At 45.0% G+C, this 15,108-nt stretch overlaps 1 protein-coding gene across 3 annotated transcripts in view; it reads left to right on the top strand.

Moving 5' to 3' along the window:
• The window catches only part of TMEM59 (transmembrane protein 59), an 82,016-nt gene that overhangs the window by 63,244 nt on the left and 3,664 nt on the right, over nucleotides 1–15,108 (top strand). For all 3 annotated transcript variants that reach the window (XM_030205547.1, XM_030205546.1, XM_030205549.1), the window contains one exon: nucleotides 5,076–5,193. In XM_030205547.1, the coding sequence (XP_030061407.1) occupies nucleotides 5,076–5,193 (118 nt within the window). The remainder of the gene's footprint in view (nucleotides 1–5,075; nucleotides 5,194–15,108) is intronic.

Here is a 15,108-nt window from a genome sequence, read left to right as displayed (position 1 = left end):
GTAACTTGAACACTTTTGAAATGTCATTTTCAAGTTTGGAGTTTTACTTGGCAAGCTTTACCTATGCTTTTAATCTTCTAGTTTTTTGTCCTTCTTTTGTGCTTTCAGTTTAGTTGGAACTGATCTCAGCTGGGCTGTCTTACTGCTTCATTCACAATTACCCGGGGAAGGGATAGGTGGTGTGTCTATTTTGTAAAACCTCCCAACTTGGCATCATTTGCAGCAATAGTACTTTGGCCTGGGCCCCCAAGTCACGGCTTCCTCCAGAATCTGGCTAATGTGAGACCTAAATCTGGTCCCTGGCTGTGCTTGGGACTCTGCAAACACCGATTCTACACACTCCCTGGCCCCAGACAGTCAGCACTACCACTGAACCACCGGACCTGCCCACCTTTGCCTTCTGACTAGCTGCCATCATTGATTATGAAATGGTGTAACTTTTATCGATTGCAAAACTAGTAAGATAGGTATTAGAGCTTACGGTTGATAACTGGAAGATCCTGACTCAATTCCATATCCATTGCTCACTGTATGACTTGGAGGATAATTTTATAAGGTATTTCCACAGGTGTTTTATGCCCAGAAAGAGCCTTCTTTTTAATAAAATTGCAGGGTTATATGCAGTGGTGTGCTGGTAAATTTTTTTTTTTTTTTTTTTTAGTGAAATTAAAATAATTTATTATGCAAGACGTTTTTTTAAGATTCAATAAACAAGTGTAATAGATTCAATAAACAGCTGTATCAATGTACATTAATGACATGTGACAATTCTTTTCTTTATCCCCTTAGAAATTATAAATGTCAGCAAACAATCAATACATTTTACATATCAGTTTTCCTCAACTAAACCAATCAGATAAATAACAGTTTTTAAACTTAACTAGTGTATACTGCAATAGAATGTACTGTTTGATATATGTCCTTTATTAAGTGTTGATTCTTTATTTTATGTTTAAATCTTTTTATTAGTGGTAACAGAGCTTGTACAAGTTGCTCAGAAAATGAGACAAACGCAAATTATCAATGATATCACTTAAGTCACCATACACTTTTACATTTTATCCCCCCCCTTCCCCCCCCCCCCCCATCTCTCGCCTTATGTTTATTAATGCGAATCACCCTTGCATATTCCAAAAGGGTGCATACCACCCTGCTCAATACAACCACACAGAACAGCCAACATCGAAACACAGGAGGTGTCGACCATACGATATAGCCTGCCCCACATGGACTTATATCTTACGACATAATCTGCCCCACATGGACTTATATCTTACAGCCCTTCATCCTATGCCAACACCTCTTTAGAAGTCGTGCAAACTTAGTAATAGGAACCCCCATATTCAAGGAGTGAGTCATCTCTACATTGTGGATTGTCCTTGTCTGCTCTCCTCAGTATTACCTCAGTCCTTCCCGCCTCACCCACCCCCCCACACTGCTTCCCATCAGTCACTCCACATTCATCCCCTCTCAACCCAGTTCATTCAGCACCTGACTTCTAGCTCTAGGGGCTACTACATTCAAATATGCAGTCCATGTTCGAACAAAGTGTTGTCTCCTTTTCGGCGTGTAACGGGCACCCCTAGCCTCCCATAACATGAGAGCATGCAACTTGTTCCTCCAGTACCAGTATGAGGGCGGTATGTCCATTAGCCAGTGGTTCATTATGCATTTCTTCCCCAGAATGCAGGACTTGCTCAGGAACAATTTTTCTTCCCTTGTTCCCACCGTCCATACTCTTGGGGAGCTAAACATTACCCGTTCAAATGTAAAGTGTATCCTACTTCCCAATAGCTCTGATACGAACCGGGCGAGAGCCGCCCAGAATCCTTGAATGAACCGACATTGCCACATCCCATGTGCCAGAGAAGGCATGCCCACTCCGCACTTCCCGCATTTATCTGCCCCCACTATCCCGGCATGCCACGCTTGCTTACCCGAGAAATATGCCCTATGGATTGATCTAAAATGACATTCCTGCAGTTCCGCACTATGCACCACCCCTGTCATCCCTTTTAAGGCAGCCATTACCTTCTCGATTGCAAAGGAACCCCCCACTTCTTGCTCCCATCTCCCCACTACCTCACCAATATCTTTTTTAGGCTTCAGTTCTTCCAGTGCCTTATGAAACAAAGAGATTGAAGTCTGCCCCACTGCATCCCCCTTCAGAAAGTCACGAATCTTCCTCCCAAAATCCAATGTGAGTGCAGACTGGGGCAAACCTCTAAAGTAGTGTTCCAACTGCAAGTAGGCCAATTTTGCCAGTGGACCTCCCACACATCTCCTTTCAAATTCCCCATAGGGCAACAGCGAACCATCCACTTGCAAAAAACTCTCCAATAAAAACACTCCCTGCCTCTTCATGTCTTGAAAAATACGACTCTCCTGACCCGCCGGAAAGTCCATGTTCCCCACTATCGTCAGCATCACACTGGTTCCCGGATCCTGTCCCCAGTGCCCTAAGAGTACCCTCCAGGCCTGTCGTAGAGGTTGCAAAAGTACACTATCTTTAAACGGGTTTGGTATCCCCCTTCTGTTAGCGTGTAACAAACAATTTAAGGACCATGGCCTGAAGAAAGCTTGTTCCCAACATATATCGGTATAGGTTGTCTTATTAAGGAGCCAATCCCGCAAGTGTCTAGCCAAGCACGCCCAATTATAATCCTTCAAATCAGGCATGCCCAAGCCTCCCTTACACTGCGCCCCATATACATGTTTCCATTGCATTTTCGATTTTTTCCCCGCCCAACAGAACCACGCTACATGCCTCTGCAGGGCTTTCAGATCTTTAGCCAACAGCCTAATAGGCAAGATCTGCAGCATATACAACCATTTTGGGAATATTATCATGCGATATAAATGTATTCTTCCAAGAAAGGACAGTGGCATGGAAATCCACGCCGCCAGCTGTGCTTTAGATTCCCCAATCAAACGAGGGACATTAACCTTATACAGCTGCGCTGGATCCATTGGGAGCTGCACTCCCAAGTACCTAAACTCCCTATGTGTTTGACGGAGCTGTGTCCGATTCCAAATCACCGGATCCACCCCCGCGCTAACTAGTGCCTCCGATTTCTCCAGATTCAGTTTAAACCCTGAAAAGTCCCCATATTCCCGAAAACTGTCCATCAGTTGGTCCAACGAACTCTGTGGGTCTGTGATCAGTACCAACAAGTCATCCGCAAATGCCGCTGTTTTAAACTCCTGACCCCGGATCCGTATTTCCAATTTCCAATTTCCCGTATTAGCGGGTCCAGGGTCAATACGAACAAAAGCGGCGAGAGCGGGCAGCCCTGCCGGGTTCCCCTCCCTATAGTAAACCAGCCAGAATATAGCCCATTGACACTTACTTGCGCCCTAGGCTCCGTATACAAAGTCTGTAAAGCCTTCCCAAAAAGTGTGCTGGTAAATTTTTAACAGGCTCTCTCCCCCGTCCACCTCTGTGCCCCCCCCCCCATCCACCTCTGCGCCCCCCCCCCAAAATTGCTGAGCTGGCTATAGCCGTGGGGGGGGGCAATGCATTACTCTCTCCAGGAAAAAAAATTAAATGATCCCAGGTTCCAATCTAATTCATGTTTAATGTGGGATAAAATGCCATAAATAAGTAAATACATAAATAAGTAAATAAATATAAACTTTTAATGTTGAGCACCTGATTCTCAAAGTGAACATATTCCAAACGCTATAATGAAAATAAAATGATTTTTTTTTCTACCTTTGGTGTCTGGTGACTGTTTTTCTGATCATGCTGGCCCAGTATCCGATTCTGCTGCTATCTGTCCTCTTAACTCCGTTTCCAGGGCTTCCTTTCCATTTCTTTCTTTCCTCCTTTCTTCTTCATTTCTGATCCTCAGCTTCTGCCTATTTTCTTCATCCATGTGCAGTTTTTCTCCTCTCTTCCTTTTCCCTCCTCTCATCTCCTTCCTCACTCTTCTCTCCCCTCCATCCATGTCCTGCATTTCTTCTCTCTCCCCTCCTCTGCCCTGCATGCACCCAGATGTCCAGCAGTGACCCTCCTCTCCCGTGCATGCACCCAGATGTCCAGCAGTGACCCTCCTTTCCCCTGCCCTGCATGCACCCATACCCAGCGACCCTCCTCTGCCCTGCATGCACCCAGATGTCCAGCAGTGACCCTCCTCTCCCCTGCATGCACCTATGTCCAGCAGTGTACCCTCCTCTCCTCTGCCCTGCATGCACCCATACCCAGCGACCCTCCTCTGCCCTGCATGCACCCAGATGTCCAGCAGTGACCCTCCTCTCCCCTGCATGCACCTATGTCCAGCAGTGTACCCTCCTCTCCTCTGCCCTGCATGCACCCATACCCAGCGACCCCCTCAACCCATGCCCAGCAGCGACTCCCTTTTCCCCCCCTGCCACCCCCTCCCAAGTTGTATCGCAAATTCTTCTCCTCCCTCCCTCCCTCCCTCCCGATTTGGTCCCTCACTGCCCGCTTGTTTTTTTGAATTCTTCAGGGCAGGCAGTCTTGCCTGCCCGCTTCCAGCGCTGACTGTCCTCCCTTGCCGATTCGTGCTTCAAAATGGCCGCCGAGACTTCAGCCAAAGTCTCGGCGGCCATTTTTAAAGCGCAAATCGGCAAGGGAGGACAGTCAGCGCTGGAAGCGGGCAGGCAAGACTGCCTGCTCCGAAGAATTCAAAAAAATGAGCGGGCGGTGAGGTGGATCCGGAGGGAGGAAGGAGGGAGGGAGGAGAGCCAGAGCCGGCTCGCTATTTTCAACAACCGGCTCGCAAGCCGGAAGAAAATTTAACAACCGGCTCTTGTGAGCCGGTGCGAGCCGGCTCCAGCACACCAGTGGTTATATGTGCCTAAACTGTTGAGTTTCTAACCTGGGCAGCCTAAGTCTGACCAAACCCTGCCCAAAGCCATGTTTTTAGTCTACAGTTGAAGGATGAGTGTAGGTAAGATTTGTTTTCATGTAAATTGGAATGGAGGTTAATATTGTAAGCTCTTTAATGTAACACTTGCATTGTCTTCTGCAGCTTTTCTTACACAGATGGTGTTATACAAGCAATCCTGTTACATATTGTAATTTACAGCTGTGATTTTCTGGCTTGTAGGACGTTCAAGAACTCGAGCTGGATCATGACCGTGACGCTGTGCCTCTCTGTAGTGGTGGTGCTCTGGATTTGTTGCGCTACTGTTGCTACCGCGGTGGACCAGTATATTCCAATGGAGGTAATACTGACTTCTTTTGAGATTTATTTATTTATTGCATTTGTATCCCATATTTTCCCACCTCTTTGCAGGCTCAATGTGGCTTACAATACATCATGAATGGTGGAAATATATGAGAAAATAGACATTTAGTATTACAAAAGGATCTTGGTTAATATTATAATGATAAACATGATAGTAGTATAACAAGCAGATATTATAAGACAGTTCTGGATATATGTGGAGGAGTTCACATTTGTTGATCTTTATGGTATACCTTGTTAAAGAGATGGGTCTTCAGTAGTTTGCGGAAGTTAGTTCCTTAGTGAATGGATGGTGCATGTGACATTTACCTTCTGATGAGCTTTTTGCAGTGGTATAGGGAAGAGTTGAGTTTAATCTTGTTTTTTGGCCCAGTTGCAAACCTTAAGGACTTGCAACACCTTACTGTTGATATATGCTGGGTCTTGCTTAGTGAACTGTATTAATGACAATAAGGCAAATGTATTATTTTGTTTTTATGAAAACATAAACTTTAACATATCCCAGTGGTGCTAATTTTAAAAAAAGGTCTTTTCCACTGGATTGGATTTGAATTGTGGTTTTAATTTCTCCTCTTTTCAGCCCATGTTCAAGGCAAGTTACGATACCGGGTTCAGTAGGTAGGACCCTTCTCGGAGGGTTTACAGTCTGATTTAGTGGAAGGTGCTAGTATTTTGTAAAGACACACAGGCACCTAGGAGCTCCATTTTATGTAGGGAAAGGAAATGGGACTTGATATACTGAGTTTCTGTGGTTTTTTGCAACTACATTCAAAGTTGTTTACATAGTATATACAGGTACTTATTTGTACCTGGGGCAATGGAGGGTTAAGTGACTTTCCCAGAGTCACAAGGAGCTGCAGCGGGAATCAAACCCAGTTTACCAGGATCGAAGTCTGCTGCACTAACCTCTAGGCTACTCCTCTACTCCAGAATGTAGAGACTGGAATTTCAGACTTCCAGGTCAGGACTTGCTCAGTTCCAGTGGTGTTTAGAAAAGGCTTTGCCAACACAGCCTTTTCTAAGATACCTGTAGGAGTATGTATATTTGCCAGCATACGCACGGAAGCAGCCATTTTAGACATATACACATTGAAAAAATGAATAGTATGAACTCGGCAGCCTCCTTATGGAAGTGTTGAAGTTTTCACATGGAATTGGCAGTTTTCCAACTTCCACATATAGCTGCTCTGTTTTACAAACCTATATGTGTCTATGACATCAATGTAAATGAGGCTACAATTTGAATTAGTTTCATTTTTTGGAGGTGGAAACCATGAGCGTAGTTTGGGGGAGGCGAGACTAGGGCATCCCTCCCATCACCCCCCTCCCTCTGTGTGGGTTTGGCACCTCTTCATCACCCCAATTCTGCTGGTATGCAAACGCTAGACAGGTTGTTGGCACAGACAGCTGAATGCGGGCTGTCTCTGGGCCGGCCCCACCAAAGCCTTTCCTTTGCCGTGTCCCACCCACAGGAAGGTACATCAGAGGTGGGGCGTGGCACAGGAAAGACTCTGGCAGAGTCAGCCCAGGGGCAGCCTCTATTCAGCTGCTTGTGCCGCCCACCAAGCCGCTGAACCTTTGTATACTAGGGGGAGGAGGTGTTGAAAGAGTTGTTGGACCCATGTGTAGTAGGGGGTGATGAAGAGGTGCCCGACACCTGACTCGCATGGGGGGATGGGGAAGAGAGGGTGAGATGCTGGACCTTCAGCGAGGGGAAGCAGCGGGAAGAGAGAAAGCAAGAGACCTGGAGCAAGGGAGGGAGAAGGGTTAGATCTTGGACCTGGGGAGAGAGGAGCAGAGGAAAGAGAAAGAAGAGAGACCTGGAGCAAAGGGGAGAGGGTTAAACAGAGACAGACAGAACCTGGATAGGAGGGAGAGATACTGGACCAGTGGAGGTAAGGATAGAGAGATGCCAACCACAGGGATCAGAGGTGGAGTTGAAGAAGAAAAGAAGGGGGGAGAGAGAGGAGAAGCTGGATATGGGAAGGTACAGGGACACAGAGAACCAAGTTTGAGCATGGAGAGAGTATAGGGACAGGAACACAGAGGGACAATGATGGACACAAGGAGAAAGATAGAGGGGGAATGATGAATATGAGGGGAGGATAGAGACATAGAGGAATGATGAATATGAGAGGAGGATAGAGACGTAGAGGAATGACGAATATGAGGGGAGGATAGAGACATAGAGGAATGATGAATATGAGGGGAGGATAGGGATACTAGAGGGCAGATGCTAAACATGGGGGGGAATATAGGGACAGGGAACACGCTGGACAGGATGGGAAAGGGATGCAAAGGAAAGATGAATGGTGGACATCGAGAGAGAAGAAATGTCAAAAAGGACTAGAGACTCTGGAAAGAGCGTTAAGAAAGAGAAAAATAGAAGAGAGACATTGGGAGTAAAGCAATGCCGAGACAAGAACAGTAGAAAAAAACTTTGGTTTTTTTTCAGAATTTATTAATTGTAAGCTTTGGGGAAATGTGTACCTTTTGGTATCTTGCATGTTGGTTTTTATTTCTATTACTATGACAGATTTTCTGTGTTGGTCTTGAATGTGTGGTGTACTGTGTACAAAATAGCCGGATTTTGCACACAGTACACCACACACTATTTAGCTGCTGAGGCAGTGGAAGGTGCTAGCTAAATTGTGTGCAAATTCTGGCTTCTTGGGGAGTTCAGTTTAATTTTTATAAGTACATACGTGTTGCCATACTTGGACAGACCGAAGGTCCATCAAGCCCAGTATCCTGTTTCCAACAGTGTTCAATCCAGGTCACAAGTACCTTTCAAGATCCCTAAATAGTTATGATTCTGCTGGTCTGGCAGGGGAGGGGTATGGACTTCATTCCTGATTGGCTGTCAGGGTTTGAGCTGACGTCAGTGGGTAGTACTTAAGCCTACATGTTCCTGCTTCCCCTGCTTTGGCGTTACGTTTCTTTGTGGCTAAAGCCTTTGCAGTTCTCTGGGCTCTGGTTTTGAATCTATGTTCCCTGTTCAGGGCTGTCTGTTTCCTTCCCTTTGTTTGGGATAGCTCATGGCAGTGTGTGTGTGTCTGTGTGTGTGTATTCAGCTTGCTGTTTAGTTTCCTTTGTCTGGGTTCATTTCTGTCAGCATGTGTGTGAGTCATTAGTTCACTTGCCTCCAGCTGGGGCTCTCCCTCGCTGCTTGCAGTGCTCTGTGGGAGGATCTGAGGAAGCTAGAAGAATGGTCTAAGGTTTGGCAATTAAAATTCAATGCGAAGAAATGCAAAGTGATGCACTTAGGGAATAGAAATCCTCGGGAAACGTATGTGTTAGGCGGGGAGAATCTGATAGGTACGGACGGGGAGAGGGATCTTGGGGTGATAGTATCTGAGGATCTGAAGGCGACGAAACAGTGTGACAAGGCGGTGGCCGTAGCTAGAAGGTTGTTAGGCTGTATAGAGAGAGGTGTGACTAGCAGAAGAAAGGGGGTGTTGATGCCCCTGTATAAGTCGTTGGTGAGGCCCCACCTGGAGTATTGTGTTCAGTTTTGGAAGCCGTACCTTGCGAAGGATGTAAAAAGAGTTGAAGCGGTGCAAAGAAAAGCTACCGGAATGGTACGGGATTTGCGTTACAAGACGTATGAGGAGAGACTTGATGACCTGAACATATATACTCTGGAAGAAAGGAGAAACAGGGGTGATATGATACAGACGTTCAAATATTTGAAAAGTATTAATCCGCAAACAAACCTTTTCCGGAGGTGCGAAGGAGATAGAACAAGAGGACATGAAATGAGATTGAAGGGGGGCAGATTCAAGAAAAATGTCAGGAAGTATTTTTTCACGGAGAGAGTAGTAGATGCTTGGAATGCCCTCCCGCGGGAGGTGGTGGAAATGAAAACGGTAACAGAATTCAAACACGCGTGGGACAAACATAAAGCAATCCTGTTCAGAAGGAATGAATCCTAAGGAGCTTAGCCGAGATTGGGTGGCAGAGCTGGTGGCGGGAAGCGGGGATAGTGCTGGGCAGACTTATACGGTCTGTGCCAGAGCCGGTGGTGGGAGGGAGGGGCTTGGTGGTTGGGAGGCGGGGATAGTGCTGGGCAGACTTATACGGTCTGTGCCAGAGCCGGTGGTGGGAGGAGGGGCTGGTGGTTGGGAGGCAGGGATAGTCCTGGGCAGACTTACACGGTCTGTGCCCTGAAAAGGACAGGTACAAATCAAGGTAAGGTATACACAAAAAGTAGCACATATGAGTTTATCTTGTTGGGCAGACTGGATGGACCATGCAGGTCTTTTTCTGCCGTCATCTACTATGTATGTTACTATGTATATGTTTACTCAGTGGGGGCGTTGCCCCGTTCTGCCGACTCAGCAGGCTGCTGGTCTGCGGGCCTTCCCTCAGGTTGTTTGTTTATTCAGTTATCTTCCTCCTCCTGTTCCTGCCTCTGACTTCTGGTTCAGTAAGTTTAACCCCTTGTGTACTGTGTCTCTGCCTCTGTCTTCTGTGTGTTTTAAACAGGGGATTTTCTTCATCCCTTTTGTTTCCTGTACCTGTCTCTGGCTTTTGTGGCTGTTAGCTGATTCTCCCTTCTGTCCTGGGGGGGTTCCTGGCTGCGGTGTTCTTGTGGCAGCCTGGTCTTCTAGCTGTTTCTCCGTATCCTCCTGTGGTTACAGGGTGCTTCCTGTATTAGTTTTCCTTTCCTGCGCTAGACCCTGGGGGGGGGGGGGGGGGGTGGCACCCCATGCTGGCTCCTTTGGTGTCCTTCCTTGTAGTCTGTGGGAGGGGTTCTGTCCTGGGTCTGTGGAGCCTCCGTGGTTGGTTTTTCCTGCGCCCTGTGGCTGGTGTTCAGTGAGCGGCTGGCACCTTGGGTCCCGTGGTGACTCCTGTGTTTCTTTCTCCCCTTCCTGGGTGTGTATCGGTTCCAGTTCGGCCGTGAGGCCCGTACGAGTGGGTCTGAGTGTATCGGTTCCAGTTCGGCCGTGAGGCCCGCTTGAATGCCTATTTCCCTTTCTTCCTGAGGTGCTGCGTGTGGGTAGGCTAGGGGTGTTGGATAGCTGTGGTGTGTAGTGGCGGGTTGGTCTCCCCTAGGCCTTGGCCTCTGCTACTCAGCGGGCCTCAGCCTGGGTTCAAGGGCTCACGACCAATCCAACAGATTACAATAGTACAATACATTTTATGTTGCTTATCCCAGAAATAAGCAGTGGATTTTCCCAAGTTCATTTTAATAATGGCTTATGGACTTTTCTTTTAGGAAGCTATCCAAACCTTTTTTTTTTTTTTAAATCCTGCTAAGCTAACTACTTTTACCACATTTTCTGGTAATGAATTCCAGAGTAATTATACGTTGAGTGAAGAAATATTTTCTCCGATTTGTTTTAAATTTACTACTTTGTATCTTCATTGCGTGTCCCCTAGTCCTAGTTTTTTTGGAAAGAGTAAACAAGCAATTCACGTCTTACCCGTTCTACTCTACTCTAGGAGTCTTAGCAGTATGTTATGGTTAACCATGTCGAACGCACTTGATATGTCAAAATGGAGGAGGAGAATGCTCTTGCCTATTGCAATTTTCTGCTTGAATTTGGTTAGGAGAGTAATTAGTACTGTGTAGGGCTCGAAATCCTGATTGTGACTCATGTAGTGTAGTGAATTTGCTTATGTAGTCATTGAGTTGTTTGGTCACCAGTCCTTCCATTAGTTTGACTACTAATGGGATAGATGCTACTGGGCGGTAGTTGGTAATGTTGTTTGGGGGGTTTTTTTCTTGGTGTCTTTTGGTAGTGGAGTGAGCAGGATATTGCCTTTTTCTTTAGGCTAGATGCCATGCTGAAGCATAAGTGGGATGTGAGGTCTGTTATGAAGCGATGGGGGGCAGATTGTATTAGGTAGCTGGGGCAGGTGTCCAGTTGACAGTGGCTGTTGGAGTATTTTTTTATCGCCTGGGTAACTGTGTCGGCGCTGAGGAGCACGAAATTTGACCATATTCGATCAGCAGGGTATTCACCAGGGGTTGGGTCTAGACCATTAATGAAGTTATCTATGTCCATGAGGTTCTGAGGTAGGGTTTTGCGTAGGTTTACGATTTTTTTCATTTAAATATTTAGCAAGGTTGTCTGCAGATGGGATGTCAGTGTTAGTTGTGGTGACCGGCGTTGTGTCTTGTAGTTTATTCACGAAATGGTATAATTTCTTCGTGTTTTTGTAGTCCGGTCCAATTTTAGTTTTGTAATATAACCTTTTGGTCTGTCTTATTGCGTATTTGTATTTCCTTTGTAGTTGTTTCCATGCGTTGAGTGTGTGTTTGTTTGTTTTTTTATTTTTTTCCATGTGCGTTCCAGTTTCCTAGATTGTGTTTTTAGTTTTTTCAGTTCTTCATTGAACCATGGTATCGAGTTGTGTGTACATGAAGTTCTTGTTTGTAAGGGTGCTATTTCGTCTAGTATGTGTCTGCACCTTTTGTCACATTCTGAGAGGTAGTGTATAGATTCCGTTTGTGCTGTCCAATTGTTGTATATCTGTTGCCAGAAAGTGACCAGGTCTATTTGGCCTCTTGTGGTGTGAGCTGTGTATTCTCATGCGTGGAGAGAGCCCCTTTTTCACCATTTTAGGGATAGGTTTAGTTTGTAATGGTCGGTCCATGGTGTTTCTGTCCATCTAGTTTGTGTTATGGTTAGGTTTTGATCAGTGGACAGTTTGTGTGAAAAGAGGTCGAGTGTGTGTCCCTTTGTGTGGGTTTTTTGCATGTGTGGCCATGTAAGATCACATAGATGAAGGAAGTCCTTGCATTCTCGTGCGTTATTAGAGTTTGGGTCTTCAAGGTGAAGGTTAATGTCTCCTAATACCAGTGTATTGGAGTTGGATACAGATATATTTGAAACAAAGTCCATGAAGTCCGCCTGGCTTTCGTTCCAGTTGCATGGTGGTCTGTAGAATAGGACGCAATTTAAGTGGTCGATCAAGGTTTTATGGTGGATTCTGATTGAAGCTATTTCGAGGTGGGTTGTTATAGATTCCGCAGTGGTTTCAATCGTGAAGTGAGATTGATATATAAGGGCTGTGCCCCCTCCAGCCAATACAGATGATACCTATTCCAAACATGTTTGGTAATCCAACAATAAACTAAAGGTTGGCAGATCTGAAGCCTGGTGGCCATTTGGTAACCTACTAGGCAAATCAGTTTATGATTGCTGGTAACAAGATTTCTGTTAAAATGCTGCTGAACACTACCTGCATATATTACCAGAATACCAAAAATACTAGTCTGCTTAATTCATTGTATTACTTTGTCGTACATTTTAGATTTTTTTTTTTGGCACAATTCCTTGGAGTAGTGTTCAGTGTGCATACTACCACAAGAAGAGATAGGGAATGGCAACCAGAATACCAAAAATACTAGTCTGCTTAATTCATTGTATTACTTTGTCGTACATTTTAGATTTTTTTTTTTTGGCACAATTCCTTGGAGTAGTGTTCAGTGTGCATACTACCACAAGAAGAGATAGGTGGCTCTGCACCAGAGACACTTTAAAGGGGTTTTTCCCTGCTGTGTTCAAAAATGCCCCTACTGTACCTTTTACTGTTGATGTAGGTGTTGTCTTCATACACCACCTTAGTCCCACCCATCTGAACCTCCCCAAACCAATTGAGTTACTGACTGCCTATGATGAATTGGAGACTGAAAGTGGAGGTCAACATGAGGAGCAAGAAAATGGGGAAACTTGTGCAAAATCTTCAGGAAGAAAAGAAGATTTGGAAGAGATATTTTAAGGGCCGTTCTATAACACCTATATTTAGGCACCTGATGGAAGGAAAGATGTATGTGTGGGTAGAAGTGGTGAAATCCCTGATCCCCTTCTGTGCTGTTGTGGGGAGATGGAAGGTTGGATTGCCGAAACCCCTTTTTGTGGTTCTGCTAGGATGTATTTTCCGCCTAGGGATTTGTAACAGTACACCTTGTTCTGTTATCCCAATAGGAGGTGTATTGATGATCTAGGAAAGTGTTTTCTAATTGGTGATCATGGCGGTGTACTGTTAATGCTCATCTCAGCACTTTCATTGTGTTTAAAACGGCTTCTTTCAGAAATTTGTAAAGTGTAACATTGATAAACATGTCAAAGTGTATATGTTGCTTGTCATTGTTATACCTTTACAAACTTCTGAAGGAGGCTGTTTTTGACACAATGTAAAAAGGTTGAAATAAGCATTAACAGTACATCCGAGAGTCTGAGATCATCTCCGGGCAACACACCCTGATTTAAAAGTGAGGTTCATTTCTATAACTGTTCTGGAATACACAAAACTAACCATCTGAAAATGTTTCTGGAAGATAAGAAACTACTTGCTGTCACTGTCAGCCATTTTGCCAACCCAAATACAGCATTTCTCCATCTAGAGCCTGTGTATTTTTAAGGTTCGCACTGGCATAGTATGGGGAAAATTAATGGAGTACTGGGGAAGAGAGAGGAAGAGAAAAAGAGCAGGGTTTTGGAGAGGGAGAAAGAGAGAGCAGGCTGCTGCAGTAGTGAGGGGAAGGGGAGAGTGACAGTGTGGCCCTGCCCTTGATAATTCATGGGGATGGAGTGGGGGACACTATGAGACAAACTTCCCTTGGTGCTGGCTCATTTCAGTGAAATAAAAAAAACTTGACTGTCCAATAAACTGAGTTTATTTATTTATTTGTGGCATTTATACCCCGCTCTTTCCCACTCGATAGCAGGTTCAGTGCGGCGTACAAAGTATGGTACAAAGTATCACAGAGATAATACAAAGTATGGATAAAATATCACATAGATGACATAGTTCCTATCCTGACCCATTTTTTTTAGATAGCCATAATGAATATGTATGAGATTTATATATGCAAATGAATATTCTAATGTCTCACAACCCACACTTTGCCCCCCCCCCCCCCCCCCCCACACACAAAAAAAAGGAACAGTCAACCTATGCCTATGGTGGAAATGAACTACATGGGATTAAAGGGAATGATCCCTTAATCCTGCGAATAAAACCCTGGCTGAATCGAGCACTTATTTAAAAAAACAAAAACAAAAAAACTATGCATTCCGCAGGGTTGCTGTAAAACCTAATGGGGAAGTTTTTCCCTGTACACACACATTCCCTTTGTATAGATTTGAGTCCCACCCAAGTCATGCCTAAACCACTTGCCTTGAAATCTCTTTGATATATGGAGCTCCACGTGCATAGTGGCACTCTGAAATCAGTATTTACAAATGTAGCAGGTATACATGTGTAAATGCAGCTAGTTTCATGTGGATGTGTTTCTAAAATAATGGACTATTTGCCTTTATAAAATAAGCAAGGGGAAGGGATTTTGGATTTAGCTCATGTTTGTTTTTAGACATGCGTGGTGTGGAGGAGTAACCTAGTAGTTAGTGCAGTGGCCTTTGATCCTGGCCCACTCCAGCTCCTTGTGAACTAACATAGTAAATGACAACAGATCCAGTCTGCCCAACAGTCACACTCATTATCATTGCCCCAGGTACAAAACTTAGATTGTGAGCCCACTAGGGACAGAGAAAGTACCTGCATGTAATGTGTACAATGCTGTGTATGCCTAGTAGCTCTGTAGAAATGATTAGAAGTCGTAATTATAGCTCAAGGTGAGTTACATTTAGGTACACTAGGTATTTTTCTGTACCCAGAGGCCTCACATTCTCAGTTTGCGTTTGAGGCATGGAGGGTTAAGTGACTTGCCCAAGATCACAAGGAGGTGCAATGGGGTTTGAACTGTGCTTCCCTGGTTCTCAGCCCACCGTTGTATCCATTAGGCTACTCCTCCACTCTTAAATGCTGAAGTGGCTGCCTAGCTGCCCTCTTAAACCACATGTTCTGTTATAAAGTTACTCAGTTTGACATGTCGTTTTGAGCACATGAATGCTGATATTATATGACACATTATTTT

This window comes from Microcaecilia unicolor, chromosome 6 (assembly GCF_901765095.1).
Source record: "Microcaecilia unicolor chromosome 6, aMicUni1.1, whole genome shotgun sequence".
In the NCBI taxonomy this organism is placed as follows: Eukaryota; Metazoa; Chordata; class Amphibia; order Gymnophiona; family Siphonopidae; genus Microcaecilia; species Microcaecilia unicolor.
This window is presented reverse-complemented; position numbering and strand designations above follow the sequence as displayed.